Here is a 22757-nt window from a genome sequence, read left to right on the forward strand (position 1 = left end):
TGCTGGACATGGATGGAGGAGAGGGAAGGGAGAGAGAAGAAATACTGGACATGGATGGAGGGGATGGAAGAGTGAGGAAGGAGATGAGATGAGGGAAAAGGAAGAGAGGAGAAAAACTGCACATGGATGAAGAAAATAGGCAGAAGCTGGATCCACTGGACAGTCAAGTCTGCGGAGGACCCAGCTTTTACTTACGGATATAGAGCAAGAAATGAAGAAGAAAGGCGGAAAGTAAAGAAATAAATGGAAAGGAAGCCCTGGAAACGGAGTTAAGAGGACAGATAGCAGCAGAATCAGATACTGGACCAGCCTGATCAGAAAAACAAAGTCACCAGACAACAAAGGTAGAAAAAAATCATTTTATTTTCATTATAGTGTTTGGAATATGTCCACTTTGAGAATCAGGTGCTCAACATTAAAAGTTTATATTTATTTACTTATTTATGGCATTTTATCCCACATTAAACATGAATTAGATTGGAACCTGGGATCATTTAATGTTTTTTTTTTGTCCTGGAGAGAGTAATGCATTGCCCCCCCCCCCCCCCAGGCTCTCTCCCCGGCTATAGCCAGCTCTGTAATTTTGAGGGGAGGTGGACAGGGAGAGAGCCTGTTGTTAAACATTTACCAGCACACCACTGTCTAGTGCCCACCCATCCAACCTGTTGGCCCACCCAAAAATTGACTTCTGGCTACGCCACTGGGTAAAAGGCCTTAAAAAAAAGGAAATGGCCATGCGGTAAGTTAACCACTTACCACACGGCCATTTCCCAGGGGAGCCCTTACATAAGAACATAAGAATAGTCATACTGGGTCAGACCAATGGTCCATCTAGCCCAATATCCTGTTTCCAACAGTGGCCAATCCAGGTCACAAGTACCTGGCAGAAACCCAGGGCTCCTGCGCTAACTCAGTGGTAACCCCCCTAATAAATTTCAACACACTTGCCGCACTTTAGTAAAAGGGCCTCTTAGGATCCTGAGTTTTCAGTTGAAAATTAATCTTAATTTTTGAGATTAATAATTATCCTTATAAGTTTGTGAGTATATATTTAAGCATTCACCTTGTAGAGATTGCCTTGTAGTGGACTTTGTGTGTTTGGGGGGGGGGAAGGGGGCGGAGGGATGGGATGGGGGGCATGGGGATTGGACAGGGAGGTAGGATTGATAGTAGTTTCGTGTCATCTTGTGGTATGGATGGGTACGTTGAAGGCCTTTTATTTCTGTATGGTTACTTAATAACCAATAAAGATGATTTAAACATATTTAAGCATTCAGCCATATTAAAGTTTCAAAGAGTTTAGGAGCATAACTTTAAAAGTTAGAAGCAAAAATCCTTAGAATATCAGGTCCATGGCATTTAAAAATTGTGTGGGAAGGGTGGTGTTGGGATGATCATGATTGTGTTTAATTATCAGAATCTCAGGGGCTGAAGACTTGGTTAGGATGCCTAAAATCCTTGCACAGGCTCTGCAGCTAATTGACCTCTTTAGAAAAATCTTCCTTTCCTTCACCTTTGAGAACCATACACAGAGATCCCAGGTTATAAAATATTAATTTGCTCAGTTTTTATTTGTTTTTGGAAAATCAGATCACAAGAGATGCATCTACTAATCAAAAAAACAGAGAATAAACACTGGCAGGTTCCATCAGAGTCTCTGATATGCAGCAGTGCTAAGAACCTCATGCATACCTCCGTCTCTTCAGAAGAGCAAGAAGGAAAGAATTCCAAGTGCAAACGGCCCACCAACCAGTCAAGATATTGTGAAAGCAGTTTCTCAAAGGCTATCCGGTTCCAGGTGTCATAGACTGAAGGGGAGTAGTCTTGCACATTCTCAAATCAGAGTCATTTAAACCTTCTGATCTGTTGTAATTGAATTGCACAGTTCTGTATATGTTTGTTCTCTCCATAGCCTGAGCTCTTCAATGAGACATCATCTGAACAAACTCTGTAATCAGAAATCATAACTGTGAGAAAGATGTCATTTACTTCATCCTTAATCTCCACCCCCCCATCCCTTCTAACACCTCCTTTCATCAAGACAGTTCCCTCTTGGACAGGCCTGGTGGCTTAGCAGCCCTGCTACCTTGCAGACGCCCCAAGCTCGTTCCCTGAGCCTGCTGGAAATCCTTCAGAGGCAGTGCTCATGACCCCTCAAAGGAAGGGCTTCTCAACCATTGCCCAAAGCAACATGTTGAAGATAGTAATACTATGAAAGGCCAGATAACTTGTATAGGCCTTGTATAGCGTGTAGGCAGTCGTTAGCAGAGTTGGGACAATCGGACTGAGGTCCTATGGGACCCGTCTTGTACAGCAGAGAGACTGAATAATCAAGGAGAAGGTGGAATATCTATTAGGATTGGGCCCATCGAGAATTTTCTTGACTACAATACACGCTAAGTGCCTTTTTTGATTATTGAATGAACTGTTTAGTGAATAGCACTTATTAGTGCAAGATTAGTATACAGACACTATACAATGATTTCATTAGAGTAAGTTTTGGCGCATATTAGAGATATGGGATGCACATGAGGTTTTTATAGGAGTAAGTGTTAGGACTGACTTACTCGGTTCTGAGATCTGTATAAATTTATAAAATGATTGAAGTTTAGAACTCACAAGGGTGTTTTGTATTAGAATATTGTCACAAAATCATTATAGAGAAGTCCTATGATTGAGAAATTCGTCCACCCTCAGAGGGCTTCCTAACAGGAGGTGCCTCACTTGGGTGAGTTTATATTTCTGAGGACATCTCAATTAATTTAAAATATTATACAGTTATATATTGGTCACCCAGAACCGTACTAGGTCAATCTTTTCACTATTAGGGCTCCTGGAGTATGTTTAGGGATAAGCAGATAACTTGTATAGCAGATATACACATAAGTTACACTATTTCATAAAGGGAATTTGTGTGCATATCATTTATTGTTTATTTATTTACTATACCGTTACTTCTTACATAGCAAATCAGAACGGTTTACATCTTTACAAAATATAAATGACATATAATAATATCTTTAAAATACAAATACAACAATATTCTAACATAAAGGAAATCCATTTGTAATAGGACAGCTCTAACAAAAACTTCCATACCAAACAAGGCAAACCAATTACATATATCACTCATACATATCCCATCAAATAGTACTATTTCCTTAAACAGTATATATTCCCTGTTCAAAATAAACCATATTTAATTTCCTGAGTGGTTTTCTCTAATAAATGACACTAGATTACTCTTTATAAACAGCACTAGATGTCAAAAGCTTTTTCAAAGAAATAGGTTTTTAAAGCTTTACGAAAGAGCATGAATGATTCTTCTACCCTAATATATTTTGGGAGAGAATTCCACAATAATGGTGATAAAAAGAAAAATGCTGAAGCTCAAGTTGATTCCCACCTCGCTCTTGAAGGCGGTGGGATTACCAACCTATCATCAGTAAGTGAACGTAAAGTTTGTGACGGTGTGTATGGAATAGTGAAAATTGCAAGATATGATGGTGTAGATAAATATAAGGATGAGAACCTTAAAAGAAATTCTCAAATGGATCGGAATCCAATGTAGTTGACATAATAAAGGCGTAGCCTTATCATATCTTCAAGCTCTACAAATTATAAGAGCAGCTGTGTTTTGAATAGTTTGTAAGCATTTCAAGTTGATTTTTGTAATGCCCACATAACAGATGTTACAATAATCAAGGCATGTCATAATTGTCAGGCTTCTTCCCTGGAAGCACTGGGTTTGTTAGCCCTTGGACCATTACCGTGGCGCGGCAGTGGCAGGCAAGATCACCTTCAAAGCAGAGACGAGGCAAGGCTGGACTGGAACCCCGGACTGGAGTTCTGCACTGGAATGCACCGGACGGGTGCGCACTGTACTGGAACCCACTGGACTGGTACACACTGGAGTGGAGCCCATTGGACTGGAACACACGGGACCAGAACCCGCTGGACAGGAACACACTGGACCTGGGCTTCACCTACGCTTAGCCACCATTCTCCGAGGGTTGAGCCCTCAGGTTCGGGCAGCCGGCAGGGCTTACAGAAAAACCGGAACTGGAACTAGCAAGCAGGAACAACAGGAATCAGGATACAGAAGTGCACCTAGGCGAAAGCAAGGCAGACAGGCAGGGAATGTCCGGGTTCCGGCAATAGTCAGGTCTGGCCACAGGCAGCAAGTATCGGGGTTCAGGCAGAGAGTAGTCAGATTCAGGCAATGGTCAGGTCAAGTAGCAAGACTATGGCTGGAGCTCCAGTAGCAAGAAGTACTGGCAGCGGACAGGACTAGGGCTGAAGCTCCAGAAGCAAAGGAAAACACACATGGGAAAACCAGAAAGTTAAACACAAGAAAACTAGTAAAGCTGTACACAAGCTAACAAGAAAGCTATGCCCAAGCTAACTAGTCACATGCTAGGAACTCACACAACACAACACACAGGAGAACTAGTACAGCTGTACACAAGCCAACAAGAAAAGCTATGCCCAAGCTACTAGTAACAAGCTAGAAACTCACACTGAACTAGACAAGGTAGCAGTGCACAGAGCACTCTAACATACCAGGGACCTTAGACGATGCAAAGGCTGCAGTCTCTAAGTGATTAATAAAGCCCTTCAACATCTGAGGAGCAGCTGCAGCCATCAGTAAGCAACTACGGAGGCTGTCCAGGCACAAACAAGAGAGACAAGTCTGGCAGCCTGGAAGAACCGGACTGGACTAGGCTAAAGTCTGGAACGGGTAGGAACAGCAAGACAAACTATGGCAACCACTGGCTCTGGCCACCAGCGGGTGAGAGGAGCACAAACCAAAGAGCAGGCAGAGCGCGCACAGAACATAGAGAGACCAACGGGCTCATTTTCAAAGCACTTAGCCTCCCAAAGTTCCATAGAAACCTATGGAACTTAGCCTCCCAAAGTTCTTTGAAAATATGCCTCTTAGAATACCTAGGTGCAGCACAGAGGAGCAAACAGAGTCAGGCTGCAGACAGAGGTAGAGCTAACTCAGGCAGCACCCCCAGGTGCAGTAGAGTGGAGTAATTAGAGCCATGCTGGAAGCAGCCAGCACACAGAAGGAAAACTACTCCAGAAAGGATAGGCAGAAGCCAGCTTAGAAGCTGACCCCCAGAAATAAGGTAAGTCTGAGGGTGGTCATGGCCACAGACGTGACAATAATGTACACATAGGCCAAAGTACGCAATGAGTTATTATCTATTGTATTTCTAATGGAATGTAATTGCCTTAGATAAAAATAATTTTTTACTACCTCTGATATCTGATCATTAAACGATAGAGCTGAATCATAATCACACCTAAGTATTTGACAGGTTATACCGGGACAATTTGCCTATCAAACAAAGTATGGATTAAAGTCGGTATTGAACTATGACCTGTTATCCAACAAGCTATTGTCTTTTCAGGATTTAGTAACAGTTTGTGCTCAAAAAGCCAGCTGGCAACCTTTATGAAATAACCGCACATCACAAGCTGGACAAAAAACACAAGTAGATGGTAATAAGAGTTGCTGAATATCAGCGGATGGCCCTGCCCAAGTGATTTCACCAGCTACTTAAATTGCTTTGAATATTGACCCATACATGTGTATCTCCAAATTTAGGCACAAGTACTTAACACTAGCTCTGTGGAAGTGTTTGTGCCTAAATTAGAGATGCATATATTCCTGGATATGCTAGTACTCAGGTGCAGTGTTATAGAATTTCCCTCTTAAACCAGAAAAGCATGTGGCCTTGATAGAATATTACATGAAATGCTCAATTATAGCAAATCCACACATCTAGGAAGCACTGATTGACTTTATTATCTGGTCATTTCCCTAAGGTATGGTAGGCAGGGCTAATTACATCAATCTATAAACAGGGGGATACCACTAAGCCAAATAATTACAGAGGAATACATGTCAATAGTAACATTAGCAAACTGTTCGGTAATACAGTAAGATTCCTAATGAACAGCAAATTTGGCACAGAGGTCAGATTGAGTTCTTTCCAAAACACCAAACCACTGTCCACATCGTTATCTTATAGACACTGAATAACAAACATGTAACAAAAAAAAAAAAACCTTCATCGGGGAGAATATCTGCATGTTATACTGACTTAAAAAAGCTTTGACTCTATAGGGCACCCTGGACTCATTCTTAAACTACTGCAAACTGGAATTGGGGGAGAGGAGAACCTATGATATAATTAAATGAATGTATTTATCCATCAGCTCTAAGGTAAATATAAGCAACCTGCAGATAGCTTCAGACAAGAATGGTGAAAGGTGAGATGGGCCTGAGCCCCACCCTTTTCAATATCTATATCAATTATCTTGCCATATTACCGGAGACATCCTCAGCCCCAGGACTAAAGCTGAATGACTTGGAAGTCAAATGCCTACTATATGTAGATGATCTGTTCATTCTATTCCCTACCTCTGAAGGTCTACAAGAGAATCTAAATTATGATGTTCCAGAAGAAAAAAAAAACCCTCCAACACAATTTCAAATCTTCATAAATGAACAAGAAATAGATCAAATTTCAGAATATACATATATTGGCCTAAAATTAAGTGCATCTTGGAATTTTAAATTAGCTACAAGTACATACATAAGTACATAAGTATTGCCATACTGTGAAAGACCAAAGGTCCATCAATCCCAGCATCCTGTTTCCAACAGTGGCCAATCCAGGTCACAAATACCTGGCAAGATTCCAAAAAAGTACAAAACATTTTATACTGCTTATCCCAGAAATAATGGATTTTCCCCAAGTCCATTTAACAATGGTCTATGGACTTTCCTTTAGGAAGCCATCCAAACCTTTTTTAAACTCCGTTAAGCTAACCACCTTTACCACATTCTCTGGCAATGAATTCCACAGTTTAATTACACATTCAGTGAAGAAACTTTTCTACGATTCATTTTAAATTTACTACATTGTAGCTTCATCGCATGCCCCCTAGTCCTAGTATTTTTGGAAAGCATAAACAGACGCTTCACATCTACCCGTTCAACTCCACTCATTATTTTATAGACCTCTATCATATCTCCCCTCAGCCACCTTTTCTCCAAGCTGAAGAGCCCTAGTCGCTTTAGCCTTTCCTCATAGGGAAGTCGTCTCATCCCCTTTACCATTTTCGTCGCCCTTCTCTGCACCTTTTCTAATTCCACTATATCTTTTTTGAGATGCGACGTCCAGAATTGAATACAATATTCGAGGTGCGGTCACACCATGGAGTGATACAAAGGCATTATAACATCCTAATTTTTGTTTTCCATTCCTTTCCTAATAATACCTAACATTCTATTTGCTTTCTTAGCCGCAGCAGCACACTGAGCAGAAGGTTTCAACGTATCATCAACAACGACACCTAGATCCCTTTCTTGGTCCGTGACTCTTAACGTGGAACATTGCATGACGTAGCTATAATTCGGGTTCCTCTTTCCCACATGCATCACTTTGCACTTATTAATATTAAACGTCATCTGCCATTTAGACGCCCAGTCTCCCAGTCTCGTAAGGTCCGCTTGTAATTTTTCACAATCCTCCCGCAATTTAACGACTTTGAATAACTTTGTGTCATCAGCAAATTTAATTACCTCACTAGTTACTCCCATCTCTAGGTCATTTATAAATATGTTAAAAAGCAGCAGTCCCAGCACAGACCCCTGGGGAACCCCACTAACTACCCTTCTCCATTGAGAACACTGACCATTTAACCCTACTCTCTATTTTCTATCTTTTAACCAGTTTTTAATCCACAATAGAACACTACCTCCTATCCCATGACTCTCCAATTTCCTCTGGAGTCTTTCATGAGGTACTTTGTCAAACACCTTCTGAAAATCCAGATACACAATATCAACCAGCTCACCTTTATCCACATGTTTGTTCACCCCTTCAAAGAAATGTAGTAGATTGGTGAGGCAAGATTTCCCTTCAGTAAATCCATGTTGACTTTTGTCTCATTAATCCATGCTTTTGAATATTCTCTGTAATTTTGTTCTTAATAATAGTCTCTACCATTTTGCCCGGCACCGACATCAGACTCACCAGTCTATAATTTGCCGGATCTCCTCTGGAACCTTTTTCAAAAATCAGCGTTACGTTGGCCACCTCCAATCTTCCGGTACCATGCTCGATTTTAAGGATAAATTACATATTACTAACAATAGCTCCGCAAGCTCATTTTTCAGTTCTATCAGTACTCTGGGATGAATACCATCCGGTCCAGGAGATTTGCTACTCTTCAGTTTGTAGAACTGCCCCATTACATCCTCCAGATTTACAGAGAATTCATTAAGTTTCTCCAACTCGTCAGCTTCGAATACCGTTTCTGGCACCGGTATCCCACTCAAATCTTCCTCGGTGAAGACTGAAGCAAAGAATTCATTTAATCTCTCCACTGCGGTTTTGTCTTCCCTGATCGCCCCTTTTACTCCTCGCTCATCTAGCAGTCCAATCGATTCTTTTGCTGGCTTCCTGCTTTTAATATACCTAAAAAAAATTTTACTATGTGTTTTTGCCTCCAATACAATCTTTTTTTCGAAGTCCCTCTTAGCCTTCCTTATCAGCGCTTTGCATTTGACATGACATTCTTTATGCTGTTTCTTATTATTTTCAGTTGGTTCCTTTTTCCATTTCTGAAGGATTTTCTTTTAGCTCTAATAGCTTCCTTCACCTCACTTTTTAACCACGTCGGCTGTCGTTTGGTCTTCCGTCCTCCTTTTTTAATACGCGGAATATATTTGGCCTGGGCTTCCAGGATGGTGTTTTTGAACAGCATCCATGCCTGATGTAAATTTTTGACCCTCACATTCACTCCTCTAAGTTTTTTTTTTCACCGTTCTTCTCATTTTTTCATAGTCTCCTTTTTTAAAGTTAAACGCTAATGTATTTGATTTCCTATGTATACTTACTTCAAAGCTAATATCAAATCCGATCATATTATGATCACTGTTATCAAGCAGCCCCAGGACCATTACCTCCCACACCAGATCATGCACTCCACTAAGGACTAGGTCTAGAATTTTTCCTTCTCTTCGGCTCCTGTACCAACTGCTCCATAAAGCTGTCCTTGATTTCATCAAGGAATTTTACCTCCCTAGCGTGCTCTGATGTTACATTTACCCAGTCAATATCGGGGTAATTGAAATCACCCATTATTATTGTGTTGCCCAGTTTGTTTGCGTCCCTAATTTCCTTTAACATTTCTGCATCCGTCTGTTCATCCTGGCCTGGCGGATGGTAGTATACTCCTATCACTATCCTTTTCCCCTTTACACATGGAATTTCAATCCACAGTGATTCCAAGAAGTGTTTTGTTTCCTGCAGAATTTTCAACCTATTTGATTCAAGGCTCTCGTTTATATACAATGCTACCCCTCCACCAATTCGATCCACCCTATCACTACGATATAATTTGTACCCTGGTATGACAGTGTTCCACTAGTTATCCTCCTTCCACCAGGTCTCAGAGATGCCTATTATATCTAATTTTTCTTTTAGTGCAATGTATTCTAACTGGAGGAGTGGCCTAGTGGTTAGGGTGGTGAACTTTGGTCCTGGGGAACTGATGAACTGAGTTTGATTCCCGGCACAGGCAGCTCTTTGTGACTTTGGGCAAGTCACTTAACCCTCCATTGCCCCATGTAAGCTGCATTGAGCCTGCCGTGAGTGGGAAAGCCACGGGGTACAAATGTAAAAAAAACTCTCTCATCTTATTTCTTAGGCTCCTGGCATTCGCATATAGACATTTCAAAGTATGTTTGTTGTTCCTACTTACATCATGCTCAGTACTTGACAGTATTAATTTGTAATCTTTTGTCTGATTTTTATTTAAGGACAACTGATCTACTACTGTCTCTTTTGCAACCTCACTATCAGGATACCCTATCTTCCCTGTTTTGGTGATATCTTTGAAAGATACCTTATCCCGAACCATGCGCTTTTGAGCGACTGTTGGCCTTCCCCGCATTTCTAGTTTAAAAGCTGCTCTATCTCCTTTTTAAATGCCGATGCCAGCAGCCTGGTCCCACCCTGGTTAAGGTAGTTTTCGGAATAGGCTCCCCCTTCCCCAGAATGTTGCCTAGTTCCTAACAAATCTAAAACCCTCCTCCCTGCACCATCGTCTCATCCACGCATTGAGACTCCGGAGCTCTGCCTGTCTCTTGGGCCCTGGCCTATGCGTGGAACGCGTAGCATTTCAGAAAATGCTACCCTAGAGGATCTGGATTTGAGCTTTCTACCTAAGAGCCTAAATTTGGCTTCCAGAACCTCTCTCCCACATTTTCTTATGTCATTGGTACCCACATGTACCAAGACAGCCAGTTCCTCCCCAGCACTAAATCTTATCTAGGTGACGCGTGAGGTCCGCCACCTTCGCACCAGGCAGACAAGTCACCAGGCGATCCTCACGTCCACCAGCCACCCAGCTATCTATTTGCCTAAATTTTTTTTTAATTTGTTACATTCGTATCCCACTTTTTCCCACCTATTTGTAGGCTCAATGTGGCTTACATAGTACCAGAGAGGCCTTTGCAGGCTCCGGTGTGAACAAATACAGGGTGATGTTATGGTAAGATCAAGTTTATGTGGCACAGCCACATTAGGGAATCGGAGAACGGAAGAGTTGTGTTATGTCCATTACGTGCTTTAGTTTGGTTATGTTGCAGAGATTAGGCATTTAAGTTGGATCGGTAGGGTATGCCTTTTTAAACAAGTTGGTTTTTAGTGATTTCCGGAAGTTTAGGTGGTCGTACGTTGTTTTCAAGGCTTTTGGTAGTATGTTCCACAGTTGTGTGCTTATGTAGGAAAAACTAGATGCGTAAGTTGTTTTGTATTTAAGTCCTTTGCAGCTTGGGTAGTGCAGATTTAGATAAGACCATGTTGATTCGGATGTATTTCTAATTGGTAAGTCGATCAAGTCTGTCATGTAACTCGGGGCTTCTCCGTAGATGATTTTGTGAACCAGGGTGCAGATTTTGAAGGCGATGCATTCTTTGATTGGGAGCCAGTGTAGTTTTTCGTGGAGGGGTTTTGCGCTTTCAAATCACGTTTTACCAAATATAGCTGCCGTGTTTTGAGCGGTCTGAAGTTTCTTTAAGGTTTGTTCTTTACATCCCGCATAAATTCTATTGCAGTAATCTAAGTGGCTTAGTACCATTGATTGTATCAGGTTGCGAAATGTTTCCCTCCGGAAGAATTGCTTCACGCGTTTGAGTTTCCACATTGAGTGGAACATTTTCTTTCTTGTGGATGCCACTTAGCTCTCTAGTGTTAAATTACGGTCCATTGTAACGCCGAGGATTTTCAAGCTGTCTGAGATAGGAAGGGTGTGATCTGGGGTGTTGATACTTGTGGGGATGTCCGTGCTGTGTTGGGATGAGAGAATGAGACAATGAGGTTTTTCTTTATTGAGTTTTAGTAGAAATGCATTTGCCCATTAATCCATGATGTTCAGGCCGAGCTTGATTTTGTTGGTGATTTCTGTCAGTTTGGTTTTGTAAGGAATGTATATTGTGACATCGTCTGCATATATGAAAGGGTTAAGGCCATGGTTGGATAAGGACTTGAATAGGATCGGTGATAGCGGTGATCCTTGCAGTACTCCACAGTCTGCTTTCCACGGTGATGATATGTTTGAATTTGATGATTGAATCACCAACTACAACAGCTGTCCTAACCTTTCCCTCCCGGGCAGCACTTGGAGACATATCCTCGGTGCGAGAGGATAGTACATCCCCTGGTGGGCAGGTCCTGGCTACAGGAGTACTTCCCACTTCACCAGGGTGATGCTGTCCTTCTAGGAGACCTCCCTCCTCCAAGGTAGCACAGGGGCTACCAGAATGGAGGTGGGACTTCTCTACAACGTCCCTGTAGGTCTCTTCTATGTACCTCTCTGTCTCCCTCAGCTCCACCAAGTCTGCTACTCTAGCCGCAAGAGAACGGACACGTTCTCTGAGAGCTAGGAGCACTTTGCATCAGGCACACACATATGATATCTCACCAACTGGGAGATAATCATACATGTGACACTCAATGCAAAAGACTGGATAGCACCCCTCTCACTGCTGGACTGCTGACTCCATCTTAGTGTTTTTTAGTTTTTCAATAATTTAAAACTTGCTACAGTATTAATGATATTAGCCTAATATAAATGTGTCTTTTAGTTTATATAGTATATTGTATGATTTATTTAGTGTTTCCTTCTTAGATAGTAATGAAATGTATTTAAAACTCTGTAACAGCACTCCTTGCTTTTTACCCTAATTACAATAACTGACTATAAATGAAGACTTGTCCTAGGGGTGGGCAGGAAGACTAAACTAGATCCTGCAGTGCCTGCTAGATTCTATCTGTTAATGCTGTGGTACAAAGTTTTTAAAACTAAGTGGAAAAGACTATGGAGATTAGTTGATAAAATTTGCTTTTTATATTTTTATTTTGCCTAACACTAACCTACAATTCCTCCTTTAAACCCCAATCTTTAAGTTCCCAAAGCACAAAGCAAAATAGCGTTCACTTACCAGAGAAATGTCCTTTTCTCTTGGAACTTCTCAGAAAGACACTTCAAGGACACTTCAAGAAAAAAAAGCTCTAAGAGCGCTATTTACAATAAATAAATCCTTGGACAAATATATCCCCCAAATACAACTACAATTAACTTTATTTAATAACATCATCCAACCCTTCCTATTATATGGGAGTGAGGTCTGAAGTCTGACACTAACCCAGAATAGGACGAAACCTCAATAGAAAATCTGTACTTCCAGTTCCAGCGGAGGAATAGCCTAATGGTTAATACAGTGGCCTGACAACCTGTGTTAAATTCTCACTGCAAGACCTTTTTGACTCTGGGCAAGTTACTTAACCCTCCATTGCCCCAGAGGCAAAATAAGTACCTATTATATGTAAACTGCTTTCAAATCCTATCCCCCTCTTATATTTTGTGTACACAGAAACACCCCCAATATAATGGATGCAGAGTAGAATTAGGTTGCTTCCCTTACAAGTCACAATGCAAAAGGGTATATACAAATTTTGGTGTAATTTCAATAACAGTTACAAAAACTTCTCCACTACCAGGCACTCTGTGAAGTAAAACAAAACCCTGGAAAAAGCACACTCAACCATCTTACAAAACTTCCTTACCAAACCATCATTAACATCCAGAATTCAAATATAACAGCCCTGCTTGTGGAAAAACAGACAAACACCGCAGTTTGCTCTAGAACACTGCTACACCTCCTTTTGGGAGGCACAGAACCCAAAATGGGACAAGCTGAACTACTACAAATTCCTGCACAGGAATTATACATTAGCAGAATTCCAGACCCACACATGCGAAACAGAGACAGATCCTTACCAAATACAGAATAACGGGGCAATTCCATTGTATAACTGGATGCTTGCAGTTTTGCATGTAAGTGCTGCGAAAATTGGCACTTATTTGTATAATTGCACCAAGCACTATTCCGTAAGGTGGCACATAAGTGCCTTAGCGCATAACTGCAAGGGAGGGGCATGGGCATGCTTCCAACTTATGCACATAACCAGTGCCAGCCCAATGCAAGATGCTGCCTGAGGCGGAGCTAAGATGCCATCCCCTCAGGCCAAGATGCTGCCCCCCCGGGCCGAGATGCCACTCCCCACCACATGCTGAGATGCCTCCCCCTCCTGGGCCAAAATGCTGCCCCCCTTCCTACCTCCAGCCTGTTTGCAGCGTTTACCTGTTTCATCACGTTCCAAACCCAGCAGCGGCATCTACCTCTTCCCTTTACCGCGGCTGCGGCTGTTGTGTAACTCAAGGTCTGAAAGAGCACAAAGTCGCAAGCCAAGTTTCTTAGAAAAACTTCTGGTTGTGCCGAAAAGCAAAAGTGGACTTGGAGGAATATACTATAACCTGTTTTGGGGTATCCCATAAGATGGGTACCCGATGTTCTGCCCCTTAAGAGATACCCCATTTTTTGCCTGTTCTGGAGTGCCTCATAAGAGAGATACCCAATATCCTGCTTTTTCTGGAGTGCTCTATAAGAAGAATTCCATATGTTGCCATCCTTTGTTGCCCTATAAGAGTAGTGCCCCATATATTGCTTGTTCTGGGGCACCCTATAAACAGTGCCTCATGTGTTGCCTGTTCTGGAGTGCCCCTTAAGTGAGGTACCTAATGTTCTGCCTATTTTGGGATGTCCCATAAGATGGGTACCCAGTGTTCTGTCCCTTTTGTTGCCTCTTCTGGGGTGTACCATAAGAGTGGTATCTAATGTTCTGGGGTGCTGTGTAGAGGGATACTCCACATGTTCTGGGGTGCTCTGTAATGGAAGTACCCAATATGTTGCCTGTCCTGTGGTGCCTTGGAAGAGTGATACCCTATATGTTGCCTGTTCTGGCGTGCCACATAAGAGAGGTACCCTGTGTGTTGCTAGTCTTAGGGCATATTCTTACCCTCAAAATCAACTCGTCCATCTCCATTGAGGTCCACATCACTGATAATGTCCTCAATGTCCCGATGTGCCACCTGCTGACCGAGTAGCTTTCTCATGGCCTCTCTCAGTTCAGTAGTGCTGATTTCCCCATCTCCGTTTGTGTCAAACTATAAGAAACAGAAAAAAAAATAAGAAAGTCACACCCTCTTTCTCCTTGTTGTCCTTAAATCTACCCTGGATTCTGTAATGCCACCTCAGAACAGCCTCTATAAGGCAGCTCCTAAGGTCACTTATGGTCTTCTACTACAAATACACATAAGAGAGTTCCTGATCTACAAAGCTTATAATTTAGTTAAAACAAATACTGAGGGCAAATAAGAGACATGGGAATTTGATTTGTTAAGAAAAATGTTGAGATTCAGAGTTTAGGCTCCTAATTTTGAGAGAGTGGATACTAAATTGGCTTCTTTGAAAATTTTACTAGAGCTCAGTTCCTAAACTGATGCTCCTAATTTCACTAAATATAGGAGCCCAAAAAAATAGGTGCCAACAAGGAGTTGATATAAGGCAGGAAAACAATTAGGAGGCTTACCACTAATTTTCAGCACTAGGCAGCTTATGATCCTAAATCTAGATAAATGGTAGGCCTAAATGTAAGTGTATAACTTTTAGTCCTAAATTTAAGTGAATTTTAAGCTGAAAATGTGTATTTTCAAAGCACTTAGACTTACAAAGTTACGTGGAGGGGCATTTTCAATATGATATCTAAGTCTGACTTTAGACGTTTTGCAAAAGACGCCCAAAATCTGAATAGGAAAGACGTTAATTTTCAAAAAAGAAAAATGTCTATCTTTTGTTTTTGAAAATACTATTTCTAACAAGGTTTTGTGCTTTGGACGTCTTGTTTTTTGGTCAATTAAAAAAAAAATGTCCAGGTGATAAACGTAGAAAATCAAGCCATTGGGATGTAGGAGGGGCCAGCATTTTTAGTAGACTGGTCTCCCAGACATCCCAGGAGATAAATGGGGCACCCTAGGGGGCACTGCAGTGGACTTCAAAAACATGCTCCCAGGTACACATCTCATCATTGCTCCCTTATCTAGTCTGCTGAGCCCCCCAAAACCCATTGCCCACAACTGTACACCACTACAATAGCCCTTATGGGTGAAGGGGGCACCTATATGTGGGTACAATGGGTTTCTGGTGAGTTTTGAAGGACTCACAGTTTCCTCCACAAATGTGACAGGTAGAAGGAGATAGGGACCAGAATCCCCCACCCCATGGTGCACTGCACTGACTACTACAATACTCCAGGGATCTGCATGCTGCTCTAATAGACCTGGCTCTAACATCTGAAGCTGTCATAGAGGCTGCTAAATCATATTTGTGTTCACATTTGTGAGGGGTAGGAGGGGGTCAGTGATCACTGGGGGGGTATTGGGGGGTCACCCCTGATTCCCTCTAGTGGTCATCTGGTCATTTAGGGCATCCTTTTGTGCCTTATTCATTATAAAAACAGGTCTAGCTCAAAACATCTTACTTTTAGTCCTGGACACTTTTGTTTTGTTCCATTATGGCTGAAAAATGTCCAAGTGTGGAGGCTAGGGGAAGCAGGGGGTGGAGATTCCCAGCACACCTATACCAAGATCCGCACCTGCTGGTACACGTGCGGAAAAGCTGGGAACAATACATGACATACAATAACTGGCATGCTACTTACCAGCCTGAACTGTTTTGGACCGCCTCTAAAGCAGTTATAAGGGGGGCTATTATAGCTTATTGTAGCGTTAAAAATAAAAAGAGAACAGCAGCCATCCTGAGTTTAGAACGCCAATTGCAAAGAGCAAAAAGAATTCATCTGCACCACCCGACGGCAGTAACTCTAGAAAACCTAAACGTTGCTCAGGTGGCGTTGAATAGTCTCCTACACGAAAAAGAAATGAAATCAGCTCTCTTTTATAAATATAAACTACAGAGGCATGGTAACCGGGCAGGTAGAATGTTGGGGCGCCTGATTAAAATTACGGGAGCCCCAAGGACGGTTACCACACTGACAGATGTTAACGGGAATTTACTAACTGATAGTCAAAAGATTGGGCAGGCATTCACAAAATATTTTTCAGCACTATATCAAAAGAATTCACCTCCCCCCGAATCGGAAATACGAGAATATCTATCCCAGGTGGGGCTACCGAGGGTAACAGAGGCACAGTTAGAGAATTTGAATAAACCCTTAACAATGACAGAGTTACAGCAAGTGATTAAAACGTTGAAGTTGTGGTCTGCTCCTGGACCAGATGGATTTTCTGGGGAATACTATAAATTGTTGACAGGGGAGGCCCTGGCCTCTTTGTTGGAATATTACCGGGAGGTGGTAGAAAAGAGGGAATTCCCGAGTTATGCCAATTCAGCACTCATAACCTTAATTCCAAAGCCCGGAAAACCTTTAGATAAGGTAGAATCTTATCGGCCGATATCATTACTAAATGTTGACACGAAGATCCTGGCAAAGATAATGGCTGAACGGTTAGCGGAATGCCTCCCATCACTAATAGGTTCAGAGCAGGTTGGGTTTGTGAAAGGTCGCCAATCGGGCCACAATATTAGAAAGACCTTGATGGCCATGGCTGCTAGCCAACAGACTGGGGCACCCACCCTGATACTGAGTTTGGATGCTGAAAACGCTTTTGATCAGGTTGGGTGGGTGTTTATGTTTCAGACTTTGGTGGCCATGGGCATAGAGGGGTGGTTTGGTCGGGCGGCCCAAACACTATATGATCAACCCAGGGCAGCTGTGCTAATAAATGGTGCCAGAGAACCGGAGTTTCAGATACATCGTGGTACAAGGCAGGGATGCCCCTTATCTCCCCTATTATTTTTGTTGTCTCTGGAACCCCTGTTGCGAAAGGTCTCCTCGGCTCCAGATCTCCAGGGGGTTAGTCTGGCAGGACAGGATGTTAGAATCTTAGCTTATGCAGACGATTTATTAGTAATTTTGAGAGAGCCCTCTAAAACTCTAAAGATTCTGCTAAAGATAATTGTGCGATATGGGAAGTACTCTGGCTTTAGATTAAATTTGCACAAATCCATGGCTCTTCCGGTGACCCCGGAGGTGCGGACAACATGGTCAGGAAACTTTCCTTTCCAATGGACACAAACTTTCTTAAAATACTTGGGAGTACATATTACTATGGACCTGTCGAAGCTTTATGAACATAATGTGCAGCGGTTGCTGCAAGACAGTAACAAACAACTGGAGTCCTGGGGGCACCTCCCACTTTCTCTCCTGGGTAGAATTGCCCTATACAATATGGTCATAGCCCCCAGGTGGTTATACATTTTTCAATCTCTTCCATTGTATTTAAAGAGGAAGGATGAGCGGAAACTGATTAAAATGGTGCAAAATTTCTTGTGGAAGAAAAAAAGGCCTCGTCTTCCTTATTCTACATTATGTGTCCCAGTGGAGTATGGCGGCTTGGGCTTGTTAAATATAAAACACATGACAGTGGCTAGTGGAATGCGCCATATCAATGATTGGTTCCGGGGAACTCAGGATTACACTGATACATCAATAGAATTGTGCTTGTACCCGGAAATACATTTTAGCAGCTACCTACACGCAGCTGGGCCCCCAATACCATACATATTAAAAAGAACAGGAATAATGGGCTCGGCGAAAGCTGTATGGAAATGGATTTGTAAATTGCATAACTTTTCTGCAAAAACTACTCCGTTCCTATCAATCTGTGGGAATCCAGCTTTCCCTCCCGGGACTTTATACCCAGCATTCCAACGTTGGAAGCGAAAAGGAATGGTGTACTTACGACAAGCAGTCACTCTCAAGGGACGGATAAAGCCTTTCCGGGAGCTCCAAGGAGAGTATGGACTATCCCCCTCAGATGAATTCCATTACTGTCAGCTCAGGCATTATATACAATCCTTATCTTGGGAAGATTTGGCTGAAGACGTCCAAGAAGAATTGGCCTTGGCGTATTCTTTAACGGCACAACAACGGGTGCCGCTTAAATTTCACCACAGACACATCAGAGATACTGCTCAGGAGTTGGACTATGTTAAATTACTGTCCCAATGGAAACAAGACATATCGATAGATCTTACATTGCCTCAGTTTACAGCACACGTATTAACTTTGAGGAAACAATCAGTTATGATTTCACATTGGGAGATGCAGTACAAAGTGGCGCTTCGGCTAGATATCTCACCGAGAAGAGCCTTTCACATAGGACTTTCGTCATGGGGAGAATGCCCCAAGTGTAGAGAACCTGGGGCCACCCTGGGACACATGCTTTGGAAATGTAGAGGAATAGTACGATACTGGAAACAGATAATACAATACGTCTCTGACATTTGGCAGACCAGGTGGAAATATAATTCGGGATTGTTGTTAGGCCATCCAATATTTGCCCACCCCATACCATCTGGATTTACAGCATTTGTACAAAAGACAATCATAGTAACTAAGCAAGTGATTTTATTGGAGTGGATATCACATCACTATCCATCTTACACTCAGTGGCGGATTCGTATGATAACGCTCATGCGAACTGAAAGAATGGGAGTGATAGACTTTAAATCCAAAACTGGACGGACCTTCCAGAATACCTGGAGCCCACTTCTAAATACCCTGACCCCGGCTGCCAGGAGCAAATTGTTGAATTTTTAGTGGTGTCTTGTTTTATGCATGATAATAAAGGGTGGGGGGTGGGGAGGGGGGAATTACAGAGGAGGGAGGGAGGGAAGGGGTGTTAGTAAGGGAGAATTATGTTAAAAAAAAAATTTGTTGACTTAAGTTGATGACCTCTGTACATGAAGAGAACGGCAATTTGCTATGATGATATGTTACAATTTTCTATATTGGTATGTGTACAGGTTATTGATCTTTAATAAACATGATTATTTAAAAAAAAAAAATGTCCGAGTGTTAGGAACGCCCAGATCCTGCCCTTAAGACGCCCATGACATGCCCCCTTGTGATTTGAACACACTTCTGGCAGACTTCATAGAAAAAAGTCTAAAAATTAGTTTTGAAAATACCAATTTGGACGTTCTTGTGAGAAAAACATCCAAATGAAGATTTATGCCACTTTTTGGATGTTTTTCTCTTTTGAAAATGAGCTCTATCATAACCTATGGAACTTTGTAAGTCTAAGTGCTTTCAAAATGAGCCCCTTAGGCTCCTAAGTTTGATTGAAAATAGGGAATGAATTTAGAAACCTAATTTACGAGCCAAAATATTTTAAATTTGTTCTTTTTTTTTGTTTTGTTTTTGTTTTGAATATCAGGTCCAAAATGATTAAAACCAACAAAATTCTGACATAGACTTTTAGGTCAATATTCAGTTGACGGCACTCACATTTTGCTGACTGCCACCAGTGTTATTCTTGGATATTCAATGCCGGGCCCTGTCTGGGCTCCAGCACTGAATTTCTGGTTTTGCGGAGCCAGCTAATGCATAGCCAGTTAAGGCTGATATTAGCACTTAAACGGTTATGGGTTACCTTATAAAGGGCCTCTTTTACAAAGCCGCAAAAGCAATTCCCGCGTGATAAATGAGAGGAAGCCCAAAGATAGGACAGCCTTTTTTATGATCCCATTTATATGGTTAACCTGGCTGGTTTTCAGTTCAGCGCTAACCGGTTATTGGTTCCTATGCTTAGGACACAGGGTTCAGAGAGGCCTCCAATTCAGACTAGTGGGCCCTTTAAGTTTTTTTTTTTTGCACTGTCATGCAAAGGACACTACTTTTTGTTACAAATTTTCACACTTTGCCACAGCCCAGAACATGGAAAGTTCCTGGATGTGGCAACACATGAGAAATTCCCTGCAATCTTTAGCTAAGGATGTAATAAGCCAAGAGCTAATTTTCATCTCTTAGCTAAATTTTCACAGAAACAGGTACCAACCTGTCAAACTTTTAGCGAGTTAGTACATAGGGCCATAAGTGATGATATTATTTTGTTGCTAAATACTATTGACTTTTTCACTATATTGTGATGTGATTATTTTATTACTGGTTGTTTTTTGTATATGTATTTATTTGTTATATTGTTTTATTATGTTTTTATTGTTTGCAAGACTCCTTAACTCAGAATTTTTCTGTTAGAAATAGAATATAGGTGCCAAACTAAATTACATTATGAAGGAAAGAGAAGCATTTGTATTGAAGGAGGGTGCTTCATAGGGCAGTGGATTGTCTGAGCTGGTGTAAGAAAGTTGTTATGGTAGTTAAGGCTCCTTTTAAATAAATAAAGATCCCCTTAATAGCAAGAAGACAGGAACCAAGCATTAGATGCCTTAGCATTGAACAGCAGTGAAATAATTCTTTTCATTTCAAAGACGACATAGGGGATAAACTGTAAAAAGTGTCAGTTACAACCCTAACCACCCTACTGGACACAGTAATAAACCCTGTTTATTATGTAAATTTTTTTATATCCCACCTAGTAGAGAATGTTGGCTATAAATAAACAAACAAATACATTATTAAATAAATGGGCTATTTCAGTCTTTAACAGCCACCGACTATTATATTGCTACAACAGGAATGAACCTCACTTATAAGACAGGGTATGATGATTCTGATCTCAAATTTTCAAGTTACTGATAGTGCTTTTCCTAATATATATATATTTATTTTTTGTTTAGCCAGAATTTAATATACTGTCATTTGAAATTTAGCAACAAGAACATGGCAGTTTACAATCCAATTATTATTATTATTATTATACAGCGCTTATAGTCTGCAAATACCAAAAATAATTAATTACGAGTTACATTTTATTGATATTTATTTAATATTGAATATGTCTAAAAAAAAAGAGAAATAATACAGAAATTGGTAATTACTAAATTCACATAGAACATTAATATGTGTCAAATAAATTGACTACATCAAGAAAAAGATATACACTTCGTCCAAAATATCAGGTAATTAGGATCCAAAACAGGAAAAACACAAGGGGAAAAAAAAGAAGAATTTAAAAATAAGAACTAACAATCTAGATTATTGCAACCCATAAGGCACTCCCCAGCCTATCACTACAGTGTGCAAATGGGACTTATACAGTGATATTTATCTCCTCTTTAGCCACAAGAAATTCCTCCAGTTGCTTAGGATCAAAAAATTGAAACTGTTTACCTTGAAATAATACAAAACATAAACAGGGAAACTTAAGTACAAAATTGGCACCCAAAGCCAAAATCCTTGGTCGAAAGGCCAAAAAGGCCTCACGCCTTTTCTGTGTTTCTCTAGAGAGATTTCATTACGAGTTACATAATCAAAGATGATTGAACCAATTGTCCAGGAGCTCACAAAAAGACAGATAAAACAACAGATACAGACTAAAAAAAAATTCAATTTCCATCAGGTACCACAATTTAAAAATGTCTTAAGCATCTTTCTAAAATCTAACCCCCCCCCCCCTGTTTACTAAGCTGCGCTAGCGCCGACACAGCCCATTCAACTTGAATGAGAAGTGTCGGCATTGCCGCACAACAGCCACTAGCGCAGCTTAGAAAACAGGGGGGTAAGCAATTTCTTTTTTTTTTTAATTAACATAAAACATAAAATCCAAAACAAAAACATAAAAACCACATTCTAGGTAGGGGCAGGAGTAGCACCATGATATCCTTCTGAAGCTCACAGGCTGTAGTAAGTGCAGGAAAATAACAAGTACATAAGTTCTTTTTAATCGAACTGGTGGCACCCAGGTGTTACATCTCACCTCTTTGAAGTTATGACCCTTTTTATGGACCTGTTATCCTAACTCTCTGGGTTATATCAACTTTTGAGGGATTGTCTCCTCTGCATTTTTGGGGAGGGAATGCTATCTCACCTCTTTGAAAGCATCGCGCAGTTCTTTCATGCCAATCATATCTGCTGTTTCTGCCAAGAGCTTTGGTCCCATTAGTTCCAAAAAATCTTCAAAATCCACATGACCCCCTACTGAGAATAAGAAAAGAAAAGTCTATCAGTTAACATCCAGAGACCGCAAAGAATAATATTTGACCTTATGTCGCATGGCCTCTTATAAACTGTGCTGGGTCTCTCTGTTTCAGATTTTACTACTACTACTTATCATTTCTATAGCGCTGTACACTTGAACATGAAGAGACAGTCCCTGCTCAACAGAGCTTACAATCTAATGTTACTATTGTCTCTAGCAGATGAGGTCCAATTCCAATCCAGCACTCTAATCATACCACATATTTGAGACAGAAAGAGAATGAGAAGAAGGGAAAACATTTTATCCTCATCTCAGATAAATATGCAAAGAAAAAAAAATTTGTATCCTAAAGGTATGTT

General features: G+C 41.2%; 1 protein-coding gene across 1 annotated transcript in view; it reads right to left on the minus strand.

The window, feature by feature from the left end:
- Positions 1 to 1604: 1604 nt before the first annotated feature.
- Positions 1605 to 22757, minus strand: part of CABP1 (calcium binding protein 1) — a 52684-nt gene continuing 31531 nt past the window's right edge. Inside the window, exons 4-6 of the mRNA XM_030219908.1 lie at positions 22288 to 22397; positions 14451 to 14598; positions 1605 to 1948 (exon numbers count right to left, since the gene is read on the minus strand). Coding sequence (XP_030075768.1) covers positions 1923 to 1948; positions 14451 to 14598; positions 22288 to 22397 — 284 coding nt within the window. The 3' untranslated portion in view covers positions 1605 to 1922. The remainder of the gene's footprint in view (positions 1949 to 14450; positions 14599 to 22287; positions 22398 to 22757) is intronic.

Source organism: Microcaecilia unicolor, chromosome 11 (genome assembly GCF_901765095.1).
Source record: "Microcaecilia unicolor chromosome 11, aMicUni1.1, whole genome shotgun sequence".
Taxonomy (NCBI): Eukaryota; Metazoa; Chordata; class Amphibia; order Gymnophiona; family Siphonopidae; genus Microcaecilia; species Microcaecilia unicolor.